The following is a 23,934-nucleotide window of genomic DNA, read 5'->3' as shown; positions in this document are numbered from 1 at the left end:
GCAGCAAATGAAGTTAACAACAGTGTTGGAGATAGTTTTAAATAAATCAAAACTACCAAAGAATCAGTGTCAAATTTCATAGCTTTAGACAGTGCCTGGAATATACCTTCAGGGTCCCTACAAAGTTCCTAACGGAGTATTGTTTCCTGCAGACATATAACATTTCAGCTGAATTATGACACAAATTGGCTTGTCCAGAAAGCTAACCGAATATTTTAACCAAGTTTTTATGGGAAAATGCATTCTAATTTATTTATAATGGATACATAGTTTATTCATATTGGGGAACTGTCCAAACAAGTTTTTCCTTAATAATTTTTTAACTAGAGGCCCAGTGCACGAATTCGTGCACCTTGAAAGGAACTGTGGGCCGCGAGGCTGTGGTGGGCCCAGGGTTGGGTCTCGGCCCATACTCCGCGCCCCTGCCTGGCCCCTCCCGCCGTGGACCTTGGTCCCCTCTCTGCTGGCAGCCCTGCTCCTGCCGCCACTGCTCCCATGTGCTGGCGGCGCCGGCCCCACTCGCACCCGCTGCTGGCACCATCAGCGGGTGCACGTGGCGGCGGCTGCCCTGATTGCTCCTCAGGAGAAGGGGGAGGTGGAGAAGCCCTCAGGGGCAATCGGGGCTGGCAGACGCCGCTCACACTCACTGACGGCATCAAGCAATTGGGCCAGCGCCAGACGCCGGCAGCAGGTGTGAGCTCCAGTGCTAGCAGCGGGTGCAAGCGCTGGGCGGGACCGTGGCACGTGGGAACAAAGAATTTTCAGTAACCACCAGAGGCTCACCCCGATGACAGCGACCGGCGCCTCGCCTTGGTCTGGCACCCCTGCTCACCTGCTCCACCATCTCGCCACAGCCAACACTCGCCATGTTCCATGCTCTACCGCCTGCTGCCAATGCCCACCATGCTCCGTGCACGCCCCCTGGTGGTCAGCACATGTCATAGCAACCGGTTGTTCGGTTGTTCTGCCATTCAGTCTATTTGTATTTTAGCCTTTTATTATGTAGGATTGCTTTTGTTGTTAGGAGGAGAGAGAGCACATGGGTGAATCCAAATATGATTGACTACCTGTTTTTATTTGGAAAATACCACACTAATTGATGGGAATAAGGAAGTGTATTTGGAATATTCTTATCCTTTGATATTTTGTACTTACATCTATAATGATGAAAAAAAAGATCTGTTTCAGAGCTGGATAGGATAAATTTTTTATGAAATACTGTATGAGGCAAGCCCTCAGATCACATCAATAGGGTGTAGTATTCTTATTTTATTTTATTTTATTTTATTTTTTTTTTAAATATGTATATGGTATTTTTTTTTTATATTTTATTGATTTTTTACAGAGAGGAAGGGAGAGAGATAGTTAGAAACATCGATGAGAGAGAAACATCGATCAGCTGCCTCCTGCACATCCCCCACCGGGGAAGTGCCTGCAACCCAGGTACATGCCCTTGACCGGAATCGAACCTGGGACCTTTCAGTCCACAGGCCGACGCTCTATCCGCTGAGCCAAACCGGCTTTGGCGTATTCTTATTTTAAAGAGGTGGAAGGAGAAGCTTGTGTGGTAATCAGATGCATTTATCAACTCATACCAGCAGGTTGGGCTGTGAAACATAACCTCATTGAGCAAATTGGGGGGTAAGAAGGTGCACAGTTGGTCAATGTTTCAGTTCTTCATTGACCCTGTCAGTGGGTCCTCCCAGACTGGATTAGGAAGTGTCATGCTGTGCTCGCTTCGGCAGCACACATACTAAAATTGGAACGATACAGAGAAGATTAGCATGGCCCGTGTGCAAGGATGACACGCAAATTCGTGAAGCGTTCCATATTTTTAAGAAAAAAAAAAGAAAGTGTCATGCTGCTGAGTTACCTGAAAAGGCATTTTTTTAAAGGTCTTACTCTTAGTAAGTTTATTGAAAAATGTGTAAGTTACAGAAAAATAGCCAGATATATCTGTTGAATATTAAGAGGGTGATGAACAGTTTGAAAGCATACTATTAGGTATATGTAAGTAAATACCAAGAGAAACAGATTAAAAATTGTTGAAAAAAATTTTTTTGGTGGATAGGGACAAATGATACACAAGACTGCTGCATTTTATTACGAGTCTTTAAATAGTATTTGTCCTTTTGTTTGTTTGTTTAATATAGTTTTGTTGATTCCAGAGAGAAAGGGAGGAGAGAAAGATAGAAACATCACTGATGAGAGAGAATCATTGATTGGCTGCCTTCTGCATACCCCACACTGAGGATTGAGCCTGGAACCCGGGCAGGCACCCTGACTGGGAATCAAACCATGACCTCCTGGTTCATAAGTCAATACTCAACCACTGAGCCACACCAGCTGGGCTAGTATCACATTGTATGTGGGAAAAGTATTTATACGTTTTACGTATTTATACGTTTTACCAGTGTAGTAGAGCGCGGGACACGTATTAATACGTTTTTTATAGACTAGCGGTAGAATGCGGGTAACGTATAAATACGTAAACTAAAGTTATCGTAATTTTACTGAACGTTGCCATTTGCGCAAAAAATTAGCAAAAATGGCCCGCGCCACCTATTAGCGCGCGATAAAAACTACCCGCAAACAATGTGGTATTTGTCTTTTTAAGCTATGTTCATGCTTTGATAAAATAAATATAAAATAAAATATTTTTATAAGCTAACAGAATGTTAATATCATTTGAGAAATGGTAGATAGTATCTATAGTAGTACTATAACAGTAAGTCCCAGAATATGGTTGGTAATTAAATGTTTTTGTATAGAATCAATATATAGTTATCCAGTTTCAGAACATTCTAATTAGATTTATAGTTCTGCCTTTGGACCAAAACTATATTTGTTTGCACCCTTCTACCCCTTTTTTTTCTTAACTTATTATTTACTAGAGGCCCAATGCATGAAATTCGTGCACTGGAGAAGGGTGTCCCTCAGCACAGCCTGCACCCTCTCCATCCCTCTCCATTCTGGGATCCCTCTCACAATCCGGGACTGCTGGCTCCCAACTGCCTGCCTGCCTGATTGCCCCTAACTGCTTCTGCCTGCCAGCCTGATCACCCCCTAACCACTCCTCTGCCAGCCTGATCGACACCTAACTGCTCCCCTGCTGGCCCGGTCACCCCTAACTTCCCTCCTCTGCTGGCCCAGTCCCCCGCAATTGCCCTTTCCTGCTGGCTCGGTCACTCCTAACTACCCTCCCCTGCTGGCCTGGTCCCCCTCAACTGCCCTCCCCTTCAGGCCTGGTTGACCCCAACTGCCCTCCCCTCCTGGCCTGGTCACCCCTAACTGCCCTCCCCTGCTGTCCTGATCGCCCACAACTGCCCTCCCCAGCCAGCCATCTTGTGGCTGTGGACGCTGCCATCTTTGAAGGTGGGGCAGTCAATTAGCATATTCCCTCCTTATTGGCTGTGGGTGTCTCCATCTTTGCGACAGCATGGGGGTCAATTAGCATGTTCCCTCTTTATTAGATAGGATATGTCAGAAGTAATAAAGTCAGGGGTGATCATCTTTCTATTTACTACCCTAGCACCTTGCACAATATCTTAGACATAGTAAGTCCCAGAATATGGTTGGTAAATAAGTTTTTGGGTATTTTTAAATCTCTTTATACAGATTCACTCAAGAAAAAATAGAAAACTCAGAGAAACAAACAGAAAAATAAAAATCACCCCAAAACTCACCTTACCATATTGATAACATCTCTCGAAATGTTTTCCTATGCAATAATAAATTTAAGAGTATCTTATATACAGGGGTTGACAAAAGTAGGTTTAGAGTTCATAATAAATACTATAATTAATAATTAATACAAGATTAAACTATTTCACATACAACTGTAAATCTACTTTTGCCCACCCCATACATTGTTTTCTACCCAGTTTTATATACTAAATATGTTATGAGTGTCTTCTGTTCCAAGTATTCATTTGTCTTCGTTTTAAAATATCCTTATATAATAAAAGCCTAATATGCAAATTGTCCCCTCGACCGGGAGTTTGGCCGCTTGCTATGACATATGCTGACTACTAGGGGGCGGCACAGAACATGGCGGGTATTGGCAATGCAGTGCTGGCAACGGATGGCAGTGGAGGTCCTGCCAGCCCCAGTGGGCCCCGATGAGAGCGGCACTGTGGCGGGATGGTGGAGCAGGTGAGCAGGCAGTGCCAGGCCAAGGCAAGTGCAAGCGGGGCCTGATCACCCCACTGATCGCCCTGCAGACGGCGACCAGCAGCGGAGTGTGGGGCCGCTGCCTGGCTTCCATGTGTTGAGGGAGCTGGGCGGGGGCCCGATGACTCACACTTCGATTGCTGGCCAGGCCTAGGGACTGCACCCGTGCACGAATTCCATGCACCGGGCCTCTAGTGTGAGTGTGTGTGTGTGTGTGTGTGTGTGTGTGTGTGTGTGTTTGTATTGCTTTCAGAGAGGAAGGGAGAGGGAGAGATAGTAACATCAAGGATGAGAGAGAATTATTGATCTGCTGCCTCCTACATGCCCCCTACTGGAGATCAAACCCAAAACCCAGCATATGCCCTAACAGGGAATTGAACCATGAACTCCTGGTTCATACGTCAACACTCAACCACTGAGCCATATCAGCCAGGCTGTCTTCATTTTTAATGACTACCTAATCTTCTACTATATGGATATGCCATTTAGCTAAGCCTTTTTTAGTAAACATTTAAGTTTTCTATTTTTCTTCAGTTGTTAAAAAGTTGTTTAATGACTGTCTTCATACATATGGTTTTGCATACTTATTTCAGTATTTCATAGGATAAAGTGGAATTTTTAGGTCAGCAGGTATGCATTTTTTTAAGACTCTATCATGTTATCAAATTGTCCTCTAGAGATGTTATGTCAGTTTCAATCCCCATTAGTAGAGAAAAGAATATCCATTTCTCTATTCCTTCACAGATGACAAAAACAGTCTCATTATTTTTGGGTTAATTTATATTTCTTAGAAAAATAATGCATTTGAACATTTTTAATATGGATATAGTTTGTCATTTTGTCTTTAGTTTTTTAGTGGTTTTTTCTGCATCATATAAAAAGTGCTTTTTTTTAATTTTTGTGTTCAAAACTATCAACCATTTACAAAAAAAAAATTCTCCCTCAATTTTGAAAATTTATTTCAGAGCTGTTCCTTTCCAATGATCACATACAGTTGATTTTTAGAATTTCGTAGGGTGACTACCTCTCAAATTTCTTCCTTTTTCCTACCAGGAAAGCAATAGAAGAACTGCTTAAAGAGGCAAAACGTGGGAAAACAAGAGCAGAGACAATGGGACCTATGGGTTGGTGAGTACTTGAGTAATCTTCCTTAAAACTTAAAATAAATATTAAAGAAAAAAGCCTTCTTTAGCATATAGAGGGATTGTAAAACCGTAAATGTAGAGGAAATCACTCAAGGCAAGTGGTAGAGAAGAATACCACTGAAGACTGAAGCTGAGAAACTCTAATAACTTGAAGAAATGGGCAGAGGGATGTATATGGAGAATGTCTGTCATGATTTTATCGTCCATTTGGTTCCCAAATCCCCGAGAGATATATACATACTGCTGTGCCTAAAGGCACCTATGTGAGAGTAATGTTATATCAGTGTTTATTGTTTAAGAATTCTGTTTTAATTATAGTTATTAGTAAATTAAATTTTACTTTAAAAATTTCTAATTGTATGCATTTTGATTATGTGACAAATTCAGCCATATAGAACTTAAGTTTACCTTTGCAGTTTCTATATAAAATAGAGCTGGTTAGCCCTAGCCAGTTTAGCTCAGTGAATAGAGCATCAGCTACAGACCAAAGGGTCCCGGGTTCGATTCCGGTCAAGGGCATGTACCTCGGTTGCATGTTCTTCCCCAGCCCGGGCCTTAGTCAGGGCTCGTGCAATAGGCAAATAATCAATGTGTTTCTCTCACATCAATATTTCTCTCTGTCTTTCCCTCTCTGTTCCAGTCTCTCTAAAAATCAGTGGAAAAATATCCTCGGGTGAGGATTGGAAAAAAGAAAGAAAAATATCCCTGGGAGAGGATTAAAGGGAAAAAAAGAAGAAAAAGTAAAATAGAGCTGGTTAAAAGTTAGTAATATAAATAAAGGAAAAAATTAGCCCTAAGAATAAAGTCTACTGTTTTAAGCATTTCTTTAGCAATAGCATTCCCATTCAATACATATGCTGATTTTAGATCTTTTATCTACAATTTAAAATTTATTATGATGGAGTATTGTGAGCCATTAAAAAGTAAAATATAAAAATAGAATTCCTGTCAAGATGGCAGAATAGGTAAAGGCTGTGCTCACCTCCTCCCATGCACATCATAATTACAACTAAAATATAGAACAACCATCATTAAGAACTGCCTGAAGATTAGCTGAACAGAAGTCTGAAAACTAAGGATATACAAAAGAAGCTATGTGGAAACTGGTAGAAGGGATTGACACATGAAACAGGCAGGCCCCACAACTATGGTGGCCATTAAGAAACAGGAGGGCTATCTTTACTGTGGAGATCCCTCCTGAGGAATAAGGGGTGCCAGCCTCACAGTAGACTCCTCCATCCCAGGGTTTTAGTTTGGGGAAGCAAAGACCCCATAACTTCTGGCTCTGAAAACCATCAGGGATTGTGGCTGAGTGAGATAAAGGGCTGCAGGAGTCCCAGATGTTCCTCTAAAGCAGGGGTAGAGAATGTCCGGCCTCCAGGCCATATAAGACCGAAAAATCATTTGGTCTGGCCCTGCCAAGGCATTAGGGGTGAGTTAATTTGACCAAATATAGTAGGCTACTTTTTAAGTTGATAATTTTGTATGGCCTGAAAATTATGTTATAGATATCCAAACAGCCCTTGGCAGAATAAAGGTTCCCCACCCCTGCTCTAAAGGGCCTGCATGGACTTAATCAGTGACAGACTCACTTACTCTAAGCTCCAGCAGCTAGAAAAGTGCCAGGGACTTATCGGGAAGAATTAAATTATCTGGCTTCAGAGGAAGGGCTGAAGGGGTAGCTTTCTCCCAGGTAGAATTGCAGGCAGACACATTTTCCTTTGTTAAGCCCTCCCCCCACAGAGCCTGCTGTCTCCATCAACCTGGCTAACACGTTCACTTGGTGATTCCATAAGACCCTGCCCCACCCAACTTGCAGGCTCTCCCAAACCACTTCCAGTGGCTTTTCCAGACAAATGGCTAGTGTCAGGTCACTCTGAGGACTTTTCCTAAAATGTCTCAAAGGTTCACAAACCCCAAACAAGCAGCAGCTGGCCTCAGCCATAAGCTGCCCAATAATAGGCAGTAATGGATGCTGGCCTTGGTTCCAAGCTTAGCCTCACTAGGCACCTCCAAGCCCAGTAAGTAGCAACCTTCTCAGATCACTTTGTAGTTCATGTCAGATGACCCAAGGCCAGGCACAGGCAGCAGCTGACCTTGGCCTACACCAGAACCCCTCCCAAGAGGACCCAGAACTAACACACCTGGTGGTCAGGTTCAGACCACACCAGAGCATCATCCAGCCACCTCCACAAACCACACACCCAGAGGGCAGACTTAGCAGGTCCCAGAGCTCCACTTAAGTACTCCTGCTCCATGGGGTCAGCGTTTGCACAACTCCTCCACTGTAATCATGGTCATTTCTCCAATCAGCCTGAGGGTCAGTCCCTCTCATTGATGTGCTAACAGGAATCAAGGCTCAACTACAGCAGGAAGCAACAGACCAGGGAGACTGTACCACCAGGCCCTACCGTGCACCTACTACATAAGGCCACTCTATCAAGACCAGGAGATATAGCAGATTTACTTTATATATAGAAACAGAGTCCGTCAAAATGAGGAGACAAAGAAACATGTCTCAAATGAAAGAGCAGAACAAAACTCAAGAAAAAGTACTCAGCAAAATGGAGATAAGCAATCTACCTTGCAGAGCTCAAAACACTGGTTATAAGGATGCTTAGTGAACTTAGGAGAAGAGTAGATGAACTCAGTGAGAACTTTAATAAAGAGATGGAAAACAGCCCAGCCGGTGTGGCTCAGTGGCTGAGCCAGGAGGTCATGGTTCAATTCCTGATCAGGAAGCAAAGTCCCCATAACTTCAGGCTCTGAATACATGCCCAGGTTGCAGGCTCAATCCCCAACAGAGGGCATGCCGGAGGCAGCCGATTAATGATTCTCCCTCATTATTGATTTTTCTCTCTCTCTCCCTGTCCCTTCCTCTCTGAAATCAATTTTTAAACATTTTTTTAAAACATAGAGAACATAAAAATGAAGATAGAAAACTTAAGAAAGAACCAATCAGAAATGAAGAATACACTAACTAAAATGAAGAATACATTACAGGGAATAGTAGAGTAGATGAAGAAGAGAATCAAATCAGCAATTTGAAAGAAAAGGGAAGCAGAAAGCACCCAATCAGAACAGGCAAAAGAAAAAAATATTTTAAAAATGAGGATAGCCTTAGCCAGTCTGGTTCAGTGGATAGAGTGTCAGCCTGCGGACCAAAGTGTCCCAGGTTCGTTTCCAGTCAAGGGCATGAACCTCAGTTGTAGGCTCCTCTCCAGCTCAGGCTCTGTTCAGGTTGCGTCCAGGAGGCAACCAATCGATGTGTTTCTCTCACATTGATGTTTCTCTCTGTCTTTCCCTCTCTCTTCCACTTTCTCTAAAAATCAATGGAAAAATATCCTTGGGTGAGGATTAAAAAAATAAAAATGAGGATAGTTTAAGGGGCTTCTGGAACAACATCAAGCATGCCAACATCCACATCATAGGAGTAACAGAAGGAGAAGAGAACAGGGGATTGAAACGTCTTGAAAGAAACAATGACAGCCCTGGCTAAGTGGATAGAGCCTCGGCCTGTGGACAAAAGGGTCCTGGGTTCACTTCCGGTCAAGTGCATGTACCTCAGTTGCAGGCTCCTCCCCAGCCCAGGCCCTGGGCTCGAGCAGGAGGCAACCAATATGGAAAAATATCCTCGGGTAAGGATTAAAAAAAAATAATGACAAAAAACTTCCCTAACCTGGCGAAGGAAATAAGACATACAAATACAGGGAGCACAAGAGTCCCAAATAAGACAAACCCCAAGAGGCTTATACCAAGATGTATCATAATTAAAACGTCAAAGGTTAGAGACAAAGAGAATCTTAACACATTTCGTACAGCTCAGGAGTTTTCTCGTGTTTCGCATGCCATCTATTAAGGACCGCTCACAAGTATTCTCGTTTTTCACGCCCATGGAAAAAGGAGCGAATCTAGATACTTATGTAAATTTTGTTTGGTCCCTCTTCATAGAGGAAAATGTTTTATGCAGTACCATACGTTAAAAAAGTACTAGGAACGTTGTTTGTTTTTGTAAATAAAAATGTTATAATTATTGAAAAACAACACTTAAAGTGCATTATGATGATTTAAATAACGTTCACTTTGCCCAAAAACGTGCAGTCCCTGGCGTATGTCTTATAGATTTCTATGCGGTACGCAATGTGTTAAAAGTAGCAAGAGATGAGCAGTTAGTACAAGAGAGCTCCCTTAAGACTGTCAGCTGACTTCTGAACAGGAAATTTGCAGACCAGAAGGGAGTGGCATGAAATACTCTAAGTGAAGAAAAGAAAAGACTTGTAACCAAGATTACTCTACCCAGCAAAGCTATCATTTATCATTTAAGGAGAGATAAGGAGCTTCCCAGGTAAGAAGCAGCAAAAGGAATTCATCACCACCAAACCAGTATTACAAGAAATGTTAAAGAGACTTCTTTAAAGAAAAAGAAGAAAAAAATAAGATAAAAAATATGAATAATAAAATGGTAATAACTACTTAATGTAATTCTTAACTCAATAAGGAGTCGGTCTAAAAATGGACAAAGCATTTGAGTAAATATTTCATCAAAAATGATATAAGATTGTCCAATAAGCATATGAAAAGATGCTCAAATCATTAGTTATTAGGAAAAAGCAGATTAAAGTGACAGCTACCACAACACATGCACTAGAATGGCTTAAACAAAAAATAAAAAATAAAAAAACTTCCAGTACTAAATAAAGGTGAAGATGTGGAATAACTAGTTGGTGGAAATGTGAAATCATATAGCCACTTTGAAAACCGGTTGACAGTTTCTTTCATAAATACATTCATAATTCTTCTAACCAAGTTCCAGAGAATTGGAAATTTAAGCACACACAAAGATCTGTACTGAAATGTTCCTAGCAGATTTATTCATGATAGTTCAAAACTGGAAATAACCCAAATATCCATTAGTTGATTAATGGATAAACAAATGGTGGTTATACCCATACATTGAGTACTAGTTAGTAGTAAAAAGGAAAAGAACTGCTGATGCTCACTGCATAGATGTAATCTCAAAAGGACTGTGTTAAGTGAAAGAACCCAGACACAAAACATCACACAGATTCCATTCATGTGACATTTAGAAAAGCTAGAACAGATCATTGTTTCCCAGGAAGTAGGGGTAAAACGGAGGGATTTACTACAGAACTTTTACAAATGATAGAAATGTTCTATATCTTGGTAATTGCAAGACTTCATACATTTGTTCAAACTTGTAACCCTATTAAAAGGATAAATTTTATTCTGTATAAATTATACCTCTGAATCTGGTTAAAAAGAAAATAATGTCATCATCTTACCATCCCTAAAGATAGTCTAAATCTAGGTAAAGGTCATCAGTGGCTGTTAAATTTATCAGATAAAAAATTGATAGGGAACTTCCTGATGACTGTGTCAGGCTGACAGCACCTGAACTCATTGATCAATCTTTGCACCACGGTAGGAAGAGCATAGCACCACTTAAAACGTCCTTGTCAAAAAATTGAACTCAAGTAAGGTTCAATTTTGTTACTCAAGTAAGTCTCCAGTTAAAACTACTAGTTTGCAGGAAATACAGAGGGCAGAGAAACATGTTAAACGACACTATTGGGATAAAATCACACAAAAAAATGTGGGGAATTCTACGGAACAAACAACCTAGTTTCTTTAACAACTGGATTGCAAGGAGAAAAGGAGGAAGAGGAGTATCCTATGAATTAATAGATTTGAGACACATCAAGTAAAATGTGTAGCCTGTTAGAATCCTTATCCAAACTAACAAGTGGGGGTATTTGATGATATTAAGGAATGTCGATTTTTTTTATATGTGAAAATGGTATTGCTGTTATTTTATTTTTTTAAAGCTATTATTTTTTAGAAAATCACCCTGATGTATTTTATGGATGAAGAGATATAATAAAAGGAAATAATCCAGTGTGAGTCTATCTGTATCTAACACAGATTCAATAAAATACCTACCTCCTGGAAGGACAATTGTAAAACGTCAGTAAGATTATATGTCTGAAAACCCTCAGCATGGTTTCTGGCATGGAACAATCAGTTAATGTTAGTTAAATCTGCTCATCTTTCTAGTTGTCTGTCCTTTACTGAGATAAACTGCCTCTGCTAATGGGAATCACATTAGTACAAACTTTATTAGGGGCAGGCTACTTTGATTTTTGGTTTAAAGCAGGACCTTCATCATTGGTCCAATCTAAAGAATTAGCATACAGTAAAATCATAAATTCAGATGACTTGACAAGTGAAGAAGAAAATATCAGTCAGAGTTCTTGCTACATGAGGAGTGTTCAAGATCATTTTTTCTAGGCAGCTGGAAGTCATTCATTCTGACCACCCTAGTGCCACGTATTGGCTCAGTAGAACTTTCTGGTAGTACAATAACTAGTTTATCAGTGTCAGCTCTGTGCCCCCTTTGGAGAGTTACCACATGTACAAGCCATCTTGAGATTTATGAAAGTGTTGATGTACTCTTTGGGTAACATTTCAGTTAGGTTGGAGTTCCCAAAGTTATGGAGGACCCAGGTTCCTTTCAGTTGTCAAATCTCCCAGCTATAGAGTGTCATTCTTTTCCACATGATCTAATATAGTAGCAACTATTAAAATCCACATTTTAGTTAGCAGAAAGGAAGAAGAAAAGAAAGAAAGCAAGCCTCTCCTTTTAAGGACACTTCCCAGAAGTTGTGTATACCATTTCTACATTATACTCCATTGGCCAGAATTTAGTTCCATGTCTACCTAGCTTCAAGGCAAGAAATTTAGGGGTTTTTTTGGGGGGGGGGTTCCTAGGCAGTCATGTGCCAGATAAATATTTGGGGTGCTTTACTACTGAAGAACAAAAGAATGGATATTGGGGAGAAAGGGGGACAACTAGTAGTCTCTTCCCATAAAGGAGAGAGAAGCATGTTGGAAAGGAAGTAAAAGATGGCAGGAAAAATAAGATATTCCAAAATTATAAGTCCTGGGAAAACAGGATATGAAACTTACATTTTACCATTAGTCTACATTGTTAGTTTTCTCAATTGTCTTATAACAATGGTCCTCAAACTTTTTGGTTTTAGGAAACTTTATAGTCTTAAAATTTATTGAGGACCCCAAAGAATTTTTTTATATGGGTTATATCTATCTATATTTGCTGTGTTGAGCAATTCTTACAGTATTTATTAATTCATTTTAAAATAGTAATAAACCCACCACATATTAAGGTAAAGAATATTTTTATAAATATAACAAAATATGTATATTGAGTAGAGTGGTATTGTTTAATGTTTTTGCAAACCTCTTTAATGTCTGGCTTATAAAAGATACATGGAATTTCATGTCTGCTTCTGCAGTCAATCTGTTGTAATAGGTTATTTTCATTGAAGTAGATGAAGAAAATCTGACCTCACACAAATATGTCTTTGGAAAAAGAAGTATTTCAATGGCCTTTTCAGAAAACTGTGATATTCTTTAATACTACATCAAAACTTTGCAAGTAACCTCAACAAGTGGTAGTTCCCTTCTTTCTCAAAAAAAATTTTTTTTTTTTTACTGATTAATCTTAGGGACCAGGGAAGAAGGGAGAGAGGGAGGGAGGGAGATTTGTTGTTTCACTTACATATACATTCATTGGTTGATTCTTGTATGTGTCCTGACCAGGGATTGAACCCGCAACTTTGGCATATCAAAACAACACTCTAACTGAGATACCCAGCCAGGGCAAGGGGTAGTTTCTTAACATTCTTTTTAATAATGTGAGCTTTTCATTTCTATTATAATAAAACCCCTTGATCTATCTTGCACTTTGACTGGATCTTCTTCTCATGCATGATTTTGTAATATCATAAATTGGTCAACTAGAAAATACTGGTTCACTGTGCTATGAAGATCTTTCAAATGTTGACACATTTCATTATGTAATATTTTTTAAAAACACATTGGTAAATATCACCACTAATCTCACCAGAAAAGTCCTTTAAGTTTTAGGAACCAATCAAGTTCAAAGTTTTCCAGAACTCTAATTATCTTTCACTTGGAAACACCAATTTTATAATTGGCAATGAACACTGAGTTCTTAGTCCAAAACCCTAAGGATGTGGGCTATAAAAGGTCTGGCCCAAGCACAACCATGACTTGCTTCTGCTCTCTGGTGCTGGGCCAAGAACAGCTTCCCTTCGTGCTCATCCTGAGAGAACACCTGGTGTTCGTGTTCTCTCTCTCTCTCTCTCTCTCTCTCTCTCTCTCTCTCTCTCTCTCTCTCTCTCTCTGTAAATAGAAACATTCAAGCACTGATCCATTGGTTCCCAAACTTATCTGCACAGTTCAAATCATCTGGGAAACTTTTTTTAAAAAAAATATATATTTTATTGATTTTTTACAGAGAGGAAGGGAGAGGGACAGAGAGTCAGAAACATCGATGAGAGAGAAACATCGATTAGCTGCCTCCTGCACACCCCCTACTGGGGATGTGCCTGCAACCAAGGTACATGCCCTTGACTGGAATCGAACCCAGGACCCTTCAGTCCCCAGGCCGACGCTCTATCCACTGAGCCAAACCGATCAGGGCTCATCTGGGAAACTTTCAAAAATACATGTCTGTGTCCCACTGTCAAAGACTATTAGTTTGGGGTATGGCCTGAGTTTTGGAGTTTTAAAAAGTCACCCAGGAGCCCTAGCTGGTTTGGCTCAGTGGATCGAGCTTAGGCCTGCGGACTAAAGGGTCCCAGGTTCGATTCCGATCGAGGGCACATGTCGGAGTTACGGACTCAAGCCCCAATAGGGGGCGTACAGGAAGCACCCGATCAATGATTCTCATCATTGATGTTTCTATCTCTCTCTCCCTTTACCTTCTCTGAAATCAATTATAATTGGTCAGGGATAGAGACAGTGTGATCCTAAAGTGCACACAAATATGAAAACCACTACACTGATCCCTATTTATTAAAAGGAATGATACCAACCTGCTCTGCAGAGTTCAGAGCGTCCCCATACGTCTCCCTGGCAGACAGCCTGACTGCACTTGGGTAGCCAGGTGTCCAGCCATAGGTGTCCCTAGCCCCCCATCCCTGTCAAGTAGACTTCCTTGGGCAGATCTCTAAGGAGCAGACAATTTTATTTACTAGAAAGCCTGTTTTTCTAAGCATCTAGAAGACTTTTATATTTGCTTTAAAATAGAACAGGAATAAGTGGCATTACTTTTTCCTCTTGGATATTCCATAAAGTGATCTTAGTGAGGTAGTTGAGTCATTGCCAGGAAGAAATTGCTGAACTAAAAAATTTAAGTACGATGCCATTTTTATTTTATTAAAAAAAAAAAAAGACCATTTGACGCTCTATACTTTCTGAATGTATTTCAGAAAAGAATCTCTTTAGAAGTGTCCTTTAGAAGAGACCTTGGAAAAGCTAAAATATTGCCATATGACTTGCACAGATTTCAGAAATATGCCCAGCTTCATTGTCTACAATGCTGTTTTTATTCTGTTCATATTCACTTTAGCTTGTCTATACCCAGTATAATTTTTTAGTCTAATGCCTGTGGAATTTCAGCCTTATATGTGGCAAGGCTTATTTTTTGATACAAAAAATTCCAAAGATCTAATCTGACAGAAAATGATTCTACAGTTTTCTTGACCCAGTTGTTTTAAGGCAGGGGTAGGGAACCTTTTTTCTGCCAAGGACCATTTGGATATTTATAACATTTGTGGGCCATACAAAATTATCAACTTAAAAATTATAGTATATATCTAGAAACAAAGAAGTGAAGTTCTAGTCCCATGAGAACTTCACTTTGTATAAAGGGACAAGTGGCAGTATTTCAGAGCCAGATGTTCCCCACCCCTGTTTTAAGAGGAATGACATTTTGGGCTTTTCTGTTTTGGCATGGGGTCAATCTGGTGATAAGGGGAACCATCACTTACATTGTTCTTCTATTTTATATATATATACACACACATACATATACACACACACACACATATATATATATATATATACACACACACACACACGTATATATACACACAACACACACACACATATACATATATTTAAATTGATTTCAGAGAGGAAGGGAGAGAGAGAGAGAAGCATCAATGGTGAGAATCATTGATTGGCTGCCTCCTGCATGTCCCCCCACTGGGGATCAAGCCTGCAACCTGGGCATGTGCCTCAACCAGGAATCGAACCATGACCTCCTGGTTCATAGGTTGACTCTCAACCACTGAGCCTCAACGGCCAAGCTGTTCTTCTATTTTATGTTATCAGCTTTTGGTTATTGGAAAGCACATGATTTCTCTGGTCTTTATTTAGGCATGTGTTTTTTTACTCATTTGAATATTCACAGAGTACCAGTAGGTATGTTAAGAGGTCAGGCACTGGTAGTAGTAAAGAAGGCACTCTCCTGGTGGAAAGGGACAAGTGAGCAGGTGAGCTCAGTGCAGCAGCTAGAAAGAGAAAGGGCTCCAATTTCAGACTGACACCTGGATGAGGCTCTTGGCAGTATTTCAGGGCCACAGAGATCCAAAGCTTTTTACTTCATAGTTTAAGAACATGGCGCCCAAAGACATGCCTAGGCCTTGGCTAGCCAACTGCTGATGGGACTAGAACTTCACTTCTTTGTCTCTAGCTATATACTTCCTCTCTTCTGTGGATCATTGTCTGTTAACATCAAAACATCACCAATGCTTCATGCCCCTGCTTCCCACTTTCCTTTCGTATCCAATTCTGAAAGTGCAACAGAGAGCCCAGAACGTGTTTCGATTGGATCAGATAGCTGTGTAAATGCTTTGTGCTACAGAGGGTGCAGGCGGCCAAGGAGATAGCCTGTTGTCTATCCCAGTACACCACTGTGTATAAGTCGGCTTCTGAACTTCATCTTCCCATAGCTTCTTCCTCTTGGAAGTCCTCTAAAAAACATAAATACTGAGACAGAGTCTAGTATTTATCTTTACTTCCGGACCTTGCCTAATGCCTTACATATGAAAGATTCTCAGATTTATAAAAATAAATAGTATAGCCATGTACATCTATGTTACTTGTAGGTGTAGTGTTACAGGCAGAGTGCAGTGAAAAACCTACATGGGCCTCAGGACTGTTGTATGCAGGGTAATTAAGGATTAACATTTTAGTAATGGGGAGCGTAATACTGTAAAAGAATTTCTCATGTGGCCACATGCTGAGGCATTTGATTGCCAAATTACAAACCACCCTGGGTGGTATGATAGTTGTGGCAGCATTAAACAACAAAGTGAGTTGTGATCAACCACAGCCTCGGGATTTGAAATATTGCCCTTGTTTCATAGCATGTTGGAAGCATAGTTGCACTTGTTTCTACTGGTGTTACTTTAAACTTAAATCCATGAGTGTGCACACTTATGTACAGAATGGAAGATAAAATGCTATCTGCTGGTGTGCCGATGAGTTTGGCTGTAGAATAAAGGAATGCATTGGGATGCATCACCTGGAACCTTGCTTCCATGATCCCAAGGCCTCTATTTACCTAACCAGAAAAATAAGAACCATAATTTCCCACTCCCTGTTGTACGTCCTAAATAGCAAAGTCAATTCAAGTATGTGGGGAGTTCTCTGCCTTTGTCCTTGTTGACACTGTGTTCAGATCTGCCTCTTGGTGCCTGTCCTAGACAAAGAAGCCTCGGCTGCACACGGACTGATAGGCTTCTCACCTACGGTATATTTCTGAACTGGTCTGGTAATTACCCATCTGATTAGACTGTAGCATGCCTTCCTTCTACCCCATTTGGGATAGTGCTGAGAGGAGGGCTCTAGAGTCAGACCCCTGGTTCCAATTCCAGCTTTATGCCCTACGGTTGGAGAAATGAAATGAGGTGACATTGGGAATATCATAGCACAGGTGATTGCTTCATAAATGTTAGCATCACCATTGTTATTATTCTTTTTTTTAATATATTTTTATTGATTTCAGAGAGAAAGAGAGAGGGAGAGAGAGATAGAAACATCAATGATGAGAGAGAATCATTGACTGGCTTCCACCTGCACGTACCCTACTGGGAATTGAGCCCGCAACCCGGGCATGTGCCCTGACCAGGAATCCAACCATGACCTCCTGGTTCATAGGTCGACGCTCAACCACTGAGCCATGCTGGCTGGGCACCATTATTATTATTATTATTATTATTATTATTATTATTATTACTGGCTAGTGATCATGTGTCACTATTGGATGGGTCATATTCATGAAACTATTTTAGAAACCCAAAGTGGCAGGTTTAAATCTGTAGAATGCTACTACCTCCATCCTTCAGCAGGAGAGAGACAAAAGTCTTAAAATCTGGGGGGGGGGGGGGGGGGGGGGGGGGGGGGGGTCAATTTGTCTTCCCCTTTTTGCTTTCTAGGTTTATTATATAGTTTACTGTTTTTCCTAAGTCAAGTATGATAACTGCAGGAAGAAAGTGGCTTATTTTTGCAAATTATGTTCTACAGTATGCCTACTCAAAAAAAAAAAAAAAAGAAAAGAAAAGCTTACTGTCCTACCTAACCTCGATCAATCTTAGCCTCTCTATGGCAGGTTCTCTGGAAATCTACCTCCTCTGTGGGCGCAGAACCCTTCAGCACAGCTTCTGAGGTGACGTTTCAGAAGTAACGGGAATGGCTTCCCTTTTAAAGTTTAGCATAGACAGAATGCTGGGTCTTGAGTCCAACGGCGCTGTCAGGAACACTTTCTATATTTAGAGTTTTATATCAATTTATGTTGTCAGTATCTGAAGTCTGGCTCTTCCCACATGAGCTAGTATAACTTCCTAAAACCAAAAATAAAAATAACTATTCAGGGTGAGAAAGTAGACATTGTGTGGGTCAGAGGTGCAGACAGGAAAGTGGCCGCCCTATCCTGTGGACCTCCTTCAGTCCCCCACCCAAGCACACCTTCAGCATCGCCAGTGACAGACACAGCAGACACATCAAGCAGCCTTACTGCAGGGCTCAGGCTTTTACCTCAATGCTGGTTTGAAAAAGGCTGTAAAGCAATTGAGCTCGATACTCATTAATGTTACTCATCTAATGCTAGCTTGTCATGTCATCTCAAATACAGAAAAACATGGCTCTAACAAAGAGCTGAGAAACAGGAAGGCAGAAAGATCAGTGAAATGAAGTAATATCCTGACATGATGCATGAGAACAGAGTAATTTTCTGAAGGGTGAACATGAGCAGAGAATCTTAAATCTGGAAGGGACTGTGTAGACTACCTACTTACTTCAACCTTTAGTTTTATATCTGAGGATCATCTATGAACAGAGTTTAAAAAACATTAGGAAATGCAAGTTATAAGCTCAGAGGTAACACCCAGTTTCCATTGACCCTGATATCCATGGAGAATTGAGATAGCCTGGAAATACTGAAACTTTTTCATTTTAGCTATTTTTATGAAAATTTCTATTAAATGTCCCATTAACTTTTTCTTGATGGTGTTTGTTTTTTTGTTTTTTTTGATGTTTCTTATTGAGAAACATAAGATGTTCTACTCAGTTCTTGATTGGCTTGTTCCAGATAATTTGAAACTGGGATGTTCGTTTGAGTTACCATCGTGGAAAAATTCCCTGGTATATTAATTTATTTGAGTGCTATATACTTTTTCATGAATAGAGAGTGATATAATAATAATGTAGGTCTTTAATTCCTGGTTTAAAACTCTTGGATCCACATTACCTTCTAAATTTAGATATGAATTTCACACTTTAGAAAGGTACAGGAGCACATATGGTGTGCACTAAAGGTACCCCTAGTGATACTTGCTCAACACATCATTTCTTCAGCAAAACGTATGAGTGCCTACCCTAAATGGACCAAAGACTGGACATAAATACCCAGTGTGAGCTTAGGTCATTTTGCTGCCAAATGAGTTGTAGTATCATAAAAACAACTTGATTTTCAGAGGTTTTTAAATTTTGGAATTGGGAATAAGAAATTATAGACCCCGAGGTAATGTGTATTGAAGATTTACCGTATGCCAGGCACTGTGCTAATAATCGCTTTATGCATTATCTCATTAAAACCTAACAATAGCCTTACAAGGTAAATATTTCTGACTCCCATTTACAAACGGGGGAAGCTGATTTACAGAGAAATTAAGTAACTTGCCCATGCTCAGAGAGCTAATTAAGTCGTAGAGGTAGGATATGCACCAAAGCTAACATTAACTGAGTGCTAGTTATTAATGAGGTATTATTCTAAGCAATTGACATGTTCTCATTTGATCTGCATACATCCCTTTAAGATAGTCACTGTTATTACCCTCATTTAACTGATGAGGCAACAGGGAGATTATATAATGTGTCTCACATTTAGTCTAATAGATAGTATGATTCCAGGACATGTGTGCTCAGCTAGTATACTGTGTTGTGTGAGTTCATAGCAATAAAAAGCTGGCTGTAAAAATTCAGCAAAATTAATTACAACATTAAGGCCAATGTGATTTCCTCAAACATCAGCATTGATGTTACTCTCCTTATATTTTAACATACTTAGTGAAGATTTTATAATTATACAGAATCATTTACCACATGTAACTTCACATTTGCTTGCAACTACCCCCTCAACATTGACCTGCCTTATTTGTTAATAGAAATTGAATGAGCACTGGCCATCATTTCTAAAATGTGTCCTGGCATGTTTGGGAGAAATCACTTTTGAAACCTCCCCACTCCTGCTCTCAAGAAAATCAGTTTTCTCTAAGTCACCCTTGATTTTTCATCTTGAATCAAATGCCAGGCATAATCAACATTAAGAATGCCACCTTTGATGTTACAAAGAGATGTAAATGCCAGTTGTCTTATGGATATTCTGGAAAACTACCTTATTCTCTGAGTAGCTCTTTTCTCTTATTCTCAGTTGCTCTGTTGAGACAGGGAACATGTCCTCTGACAGCCGTTGCTCTCCTTGAACTTGACCGTTCCCCAGCAGAACAAGAGCTCTGTTCATCTCTGCTAAGCAGGAGGTGTTAAAGATGATCTCACATGGGAGATAGCAAAATATAGTAGAACTCACCAGGAGTTACAAAGGCTTTGTTTTAAGACCCTGGATTATTGTCCCATTTGGCAATAATCATTTTTCCTCATATGTTTAATACAGGGACAAGCTGACTAGATATACCAACACTGAGATGGCCCACTCCAATGAAAATACCCTAAATTCTTCTGTAGCTGGATAGTTTTCACCACTGTTCCTAGCCTTCAATATCCAAGGGATGTATGTGGGCCACGAGGGGCAGTAGCATTTTATATTACACATTAAAGGATAGTGTTTCCTGCAGTCTAGCAGCGTTGTGCTGCTTTGTGACACCAGTGTGCCATACTCTTTTGAATCTTCACTGAGTTGGCACTCTCAGTGGTTCAGGTTTCTTCACCAAAGTAGTACCTTGACTCTGGTACCCTATGGAGCCACTGAAGTAAGAGCTTGGCCTGCCTGTCGTCACACACTCTCCTATTGTACAGAGCACCCAGTGCGGAGGTACCTCCAGGAGGTATAAATGGCTTTGCCTTGTTACTACTGAGGCCGAATGATGCTGGTGTGCTTTTTCTGGAAACTCAGTGAAGCCTGACAGAGCTACAGAGAGATAATCGTTTTGTCCCCCCAGTACTTGCAGACCTGTTTTTCTTTGCTCTTCGTTATCACCTTTCCTCTTTGCTCCTCATCTCATTCCACAGCTCCTCACTGTGGCTTCTAAACTCCAGTGCTAAAAAACACCTCCCCCCAAAATTCCAGTGCCATGGCTACCTCTAAATGTCTCCACTGCTTCTACTACACTCCATTGTCCTTTTCTCTTTACATTCTCTTCTAGCTCATTCTGTGCTAGTTCATTCCCCTGCCACTTTTTCTGGCCTGAGCATGAACCGCGCCTAGCACATTGGGTGTATACACCATCCCTGATTCTTCTCAGATGTTTTCTCTGTCCATATAAGCTTAAGAGCTGCATATTTTCAGCAGGAGACATTTTTTTTTCTCCTTTTACTTCCAGATTCAATGCCATTCTGGCTGCTTGAGGTGGTCTGACCTCCCTATCGATTACACTAGACTGATGACTGCTTATAATTCATTTACACAGTCATAGGCTACAAAATCACTACAGTGGGGTGCTGGTGGAGTGATTTGGAAGTACTGTGTGAGATTGTCTTTGAAGTTTGATATAGAGATGAAGATTATAGAATCCTGCATTCATTTGAATACCAGTCAGCCCAATATTGGGGATCAGTATCCACCTATAATTAGCTCATCATATGGCAAACCGCTCAAGGCCAAGTGAAATATGCAGGTTTTCATTTGTATGGGGTTTTCTTTTCCAAAATGATAGATTTGCTACACCTGAAAAATAAATACTGTGGTATATAAGGGTGACTCAGCATGTTAATTAGCAGTTAATTAGTTACATTCTCCCTCCTGGATAACCTTGAATCATGAAGCTACCCAGACACAGAAATGCAGCCAGAGTGTGGATGTGTGCACAGTGCTCCCCAACAGAGTAAAGGCTGCAGTCTTAAAATAGAAAGTGACAGAGGTTTTTAAAAGGTAAAAGTGATTATTGTCTTTTTATGGACTTTTTGTAGATTTTTCAAAATATATTTTTATTGATTTCAGAGAGGAAGGGAGAGAGAGATACAAACATCAGTAATGAGAGAATCATTGATTGGCTGCCTCCTGCATGGCCCCTACTGGGGATCAAGCTCGCAACCTAGGCATGTGCCCTTGACCAAAATCAAACCCAGGACCTTTCAGTCCTGTCGATTTTTTTTTTTTTTGACAATTTTTATTTCTAGAGTAGATAGGTCATTTTGCTCCAATATTCATGATTTAGCAGGGTATACTTTTTTCCCCTTGATAAGGGACTCATTTTTACTTGGTAATTAAAAGCAAGCCACAATGTATTTCACTCAAAATGCAGATTGTAGTCAAATCAGTCGTTTATTATTTAAGGAGAAAATATTAAATGATTCAGTTAATTTGCATTGCAGTCAATACCTGTACATACACATAGAAGCAGAAGAGTTAGTCCGAGTGAGGACAAAAGGTTAAAAGTGTTCAGATGAGGTCCAGGCCTCAGGAATTCCAAGCATCTTGCTTTCCCCTCTTGTACTCAGAGTTTACACTAGGTGGCACGCAAGGAAAGCTGAACGGGTTCAGAAACTTGGCTCTGTTGATAGGAACTCTTTGGCAGTAGCCATGCTTATGAAGTCAGCTATTTGATTTGTGATTGTTTTCTTTTCCCCTCACCCCCAGGATGAAGTGTCCTCTTGCTGGTACCAATAAAAGATTTCTCATTAACACAATTAAGAACACACTTCCCTCCCAGAAAGAGCAAGATCATGAACAAAAAGAGGGCGATGAGGAACCTGCGAAGAGCCAAAACCAGAAAGAAGAAAGCCGAAAGAAGCACAGAGCCCACCCTTACAAGCACAGCTTCCAAGCTCGAGGCACAGCCAGTCATTCTCCACCGAGGAAGCGGAGCAGCCAGGACAAATATGAAAAGCGGTCACGCAAGCGATGAGGCAGGGAGGGAGAACCAGCAAGACTGTCCCCAGTCACAGTGCTGTTACATGTGGGAGACTGGGATGTGCAGAGGTTATTGAGGACGTGCCCTGAGCTGACAGAGCAAACACCTAAAAGCATTTTTACAGTAGGTCCTTTGTCCTTGTGACAAGCAAAAATGACCTAGAAACTCTTCAAGGAAATTAGTACAAAGGAACCTGCTCTGAATATGTCTTGCCAGTGTAAGCTACTTCCGCAATGTAGTATACATATGTGTTGTTTCTATTCTATTTCATTTAGAAATTGATTCCAAAGTAAATGTAGAACATAAAGATTTGCAGAGATTGTTAAAACTAGTTTCTGGGGGGTTTTTTTTGTGTTTTTTTTTTGGATGTGCTGCAATTGTAGTCATTTCTCAAATTTTCTCAAAAAATGAAATACTTGTAAATCCTGTGTGTTACCTTTTGGAGTGACAAATCTAAAACTTAGAAATCATTTTTAGGAAAAGTTATAGCTTTCCAAGGGCTAGAAATTTACCAAGAAACTCTTCGATAACTCTGCATTTGTTTTCCTTTAAGTGAACAATGTAGGAAACTCTCAAATGGCTTTGAATTTAGTGCTCCATCAATGGGCAGTGGTTAAAGATTGGCTCTGTTGTCCCTTGTGCACTCTCACACTCATTCCTGAGATAAAACAGTTTTTCTATAGTTAGTTTCTTTTGAATATATAAGTTTTAAGGGTGCTTTAAAAAGAAATCTCTCAAAAGTTAAAATGGACATAATTATTTTAATGCTATGTCTTATTTAGCTAAAGACCTATAATAACCACTCTTACTATAGATGTTTCAGAAATCTTAATTTTAAATAAAAATGTGTTTACAATGCCCTTTTTGTTGTTGTTTTTCAATATCAGTGTCACTGTTTTAACATACAATTAAAAACCTTCAAACCTGTATTCTTCCTTTTATACTCAGCAAAATGTCACCAAACACCCTTTTCCCTAGTCTACAAACGGAAGAAGAATCTGTCTCTCTGCCCCTCCCCAGTTTTCCAAAGCGGCTGAGCTTATGCCTGGCTGCTCCCAGATAATCACTCTGCCGCAGCCCTGCTCTCTGCTTCCTGGCAGCCAATAAAAGCCCTT

The 23,934-nt window shown here is 40.4% G+C and overlaps 1 protein-coding gene and 1 non-coding gene across 3 annotated transcripts in view; both read left to right on the top strand.

Moving 5' to 3' along the window:
• Nucleotides 1-23,679, top strand: part of LOC118651738 (protein POLR1D) — a 59,436-nt gene extending 35,757 nt beyond the window's left edge. For both annotated transcript variants that reach the window (XM_036301221.1, XM_036301220.1), the window contains 2 exons: nucleotides 5,227-5,301; nucleotides 22,546-23,679. In XM_036301221.1, coding sequence (XP_036157114.1) covers nucleotides 5,285-5,301; nucleotides 22,546-22,813 — 285 coding nt within the window. In that variant the 5' untranslated portion in view covers nucleotides 5,227-5,284 and the 3' untranslated portion in view covers nucleotides 22,814-23,679. The remainder of the gene's footprint in view (nucleotides 1-5,226; nucleotides 5,302-22,545) is intronic.
• On the top strand, nucleotides 1,730-1,836 carry LOC118652194. Its single transcript, XR_004966463.1, has one exon. It is a non-coding gene; the product is annotated as a U6 spliceosomal RNA (small nuclear RNA).
• Nucleotides 23,680-23,934: the final 255 nt, after the last annotated feature.

This window comes from Myotis myotis, unplaced genomic scaffold, assembly GCF_014108235.1.
Source record: "Myotis myotis isolate mMyoMyo1 unplaced genomic scaffold, mMyoMyo1.p scaffold_m19_p_3, whole genome shotgun sequence".
NCBI classification, from domain to species: domain Eukaryota; kingdom Metazoa; phylum Chordata; class Mammalia; order Chiroptera; family Vespertilionidae; genus Myotis; species Myotis myotis.
Note: the sequence above shows the minus strand (reverse complement) of the source record. Positions and strands in the feature narration are given on the sequence as shown.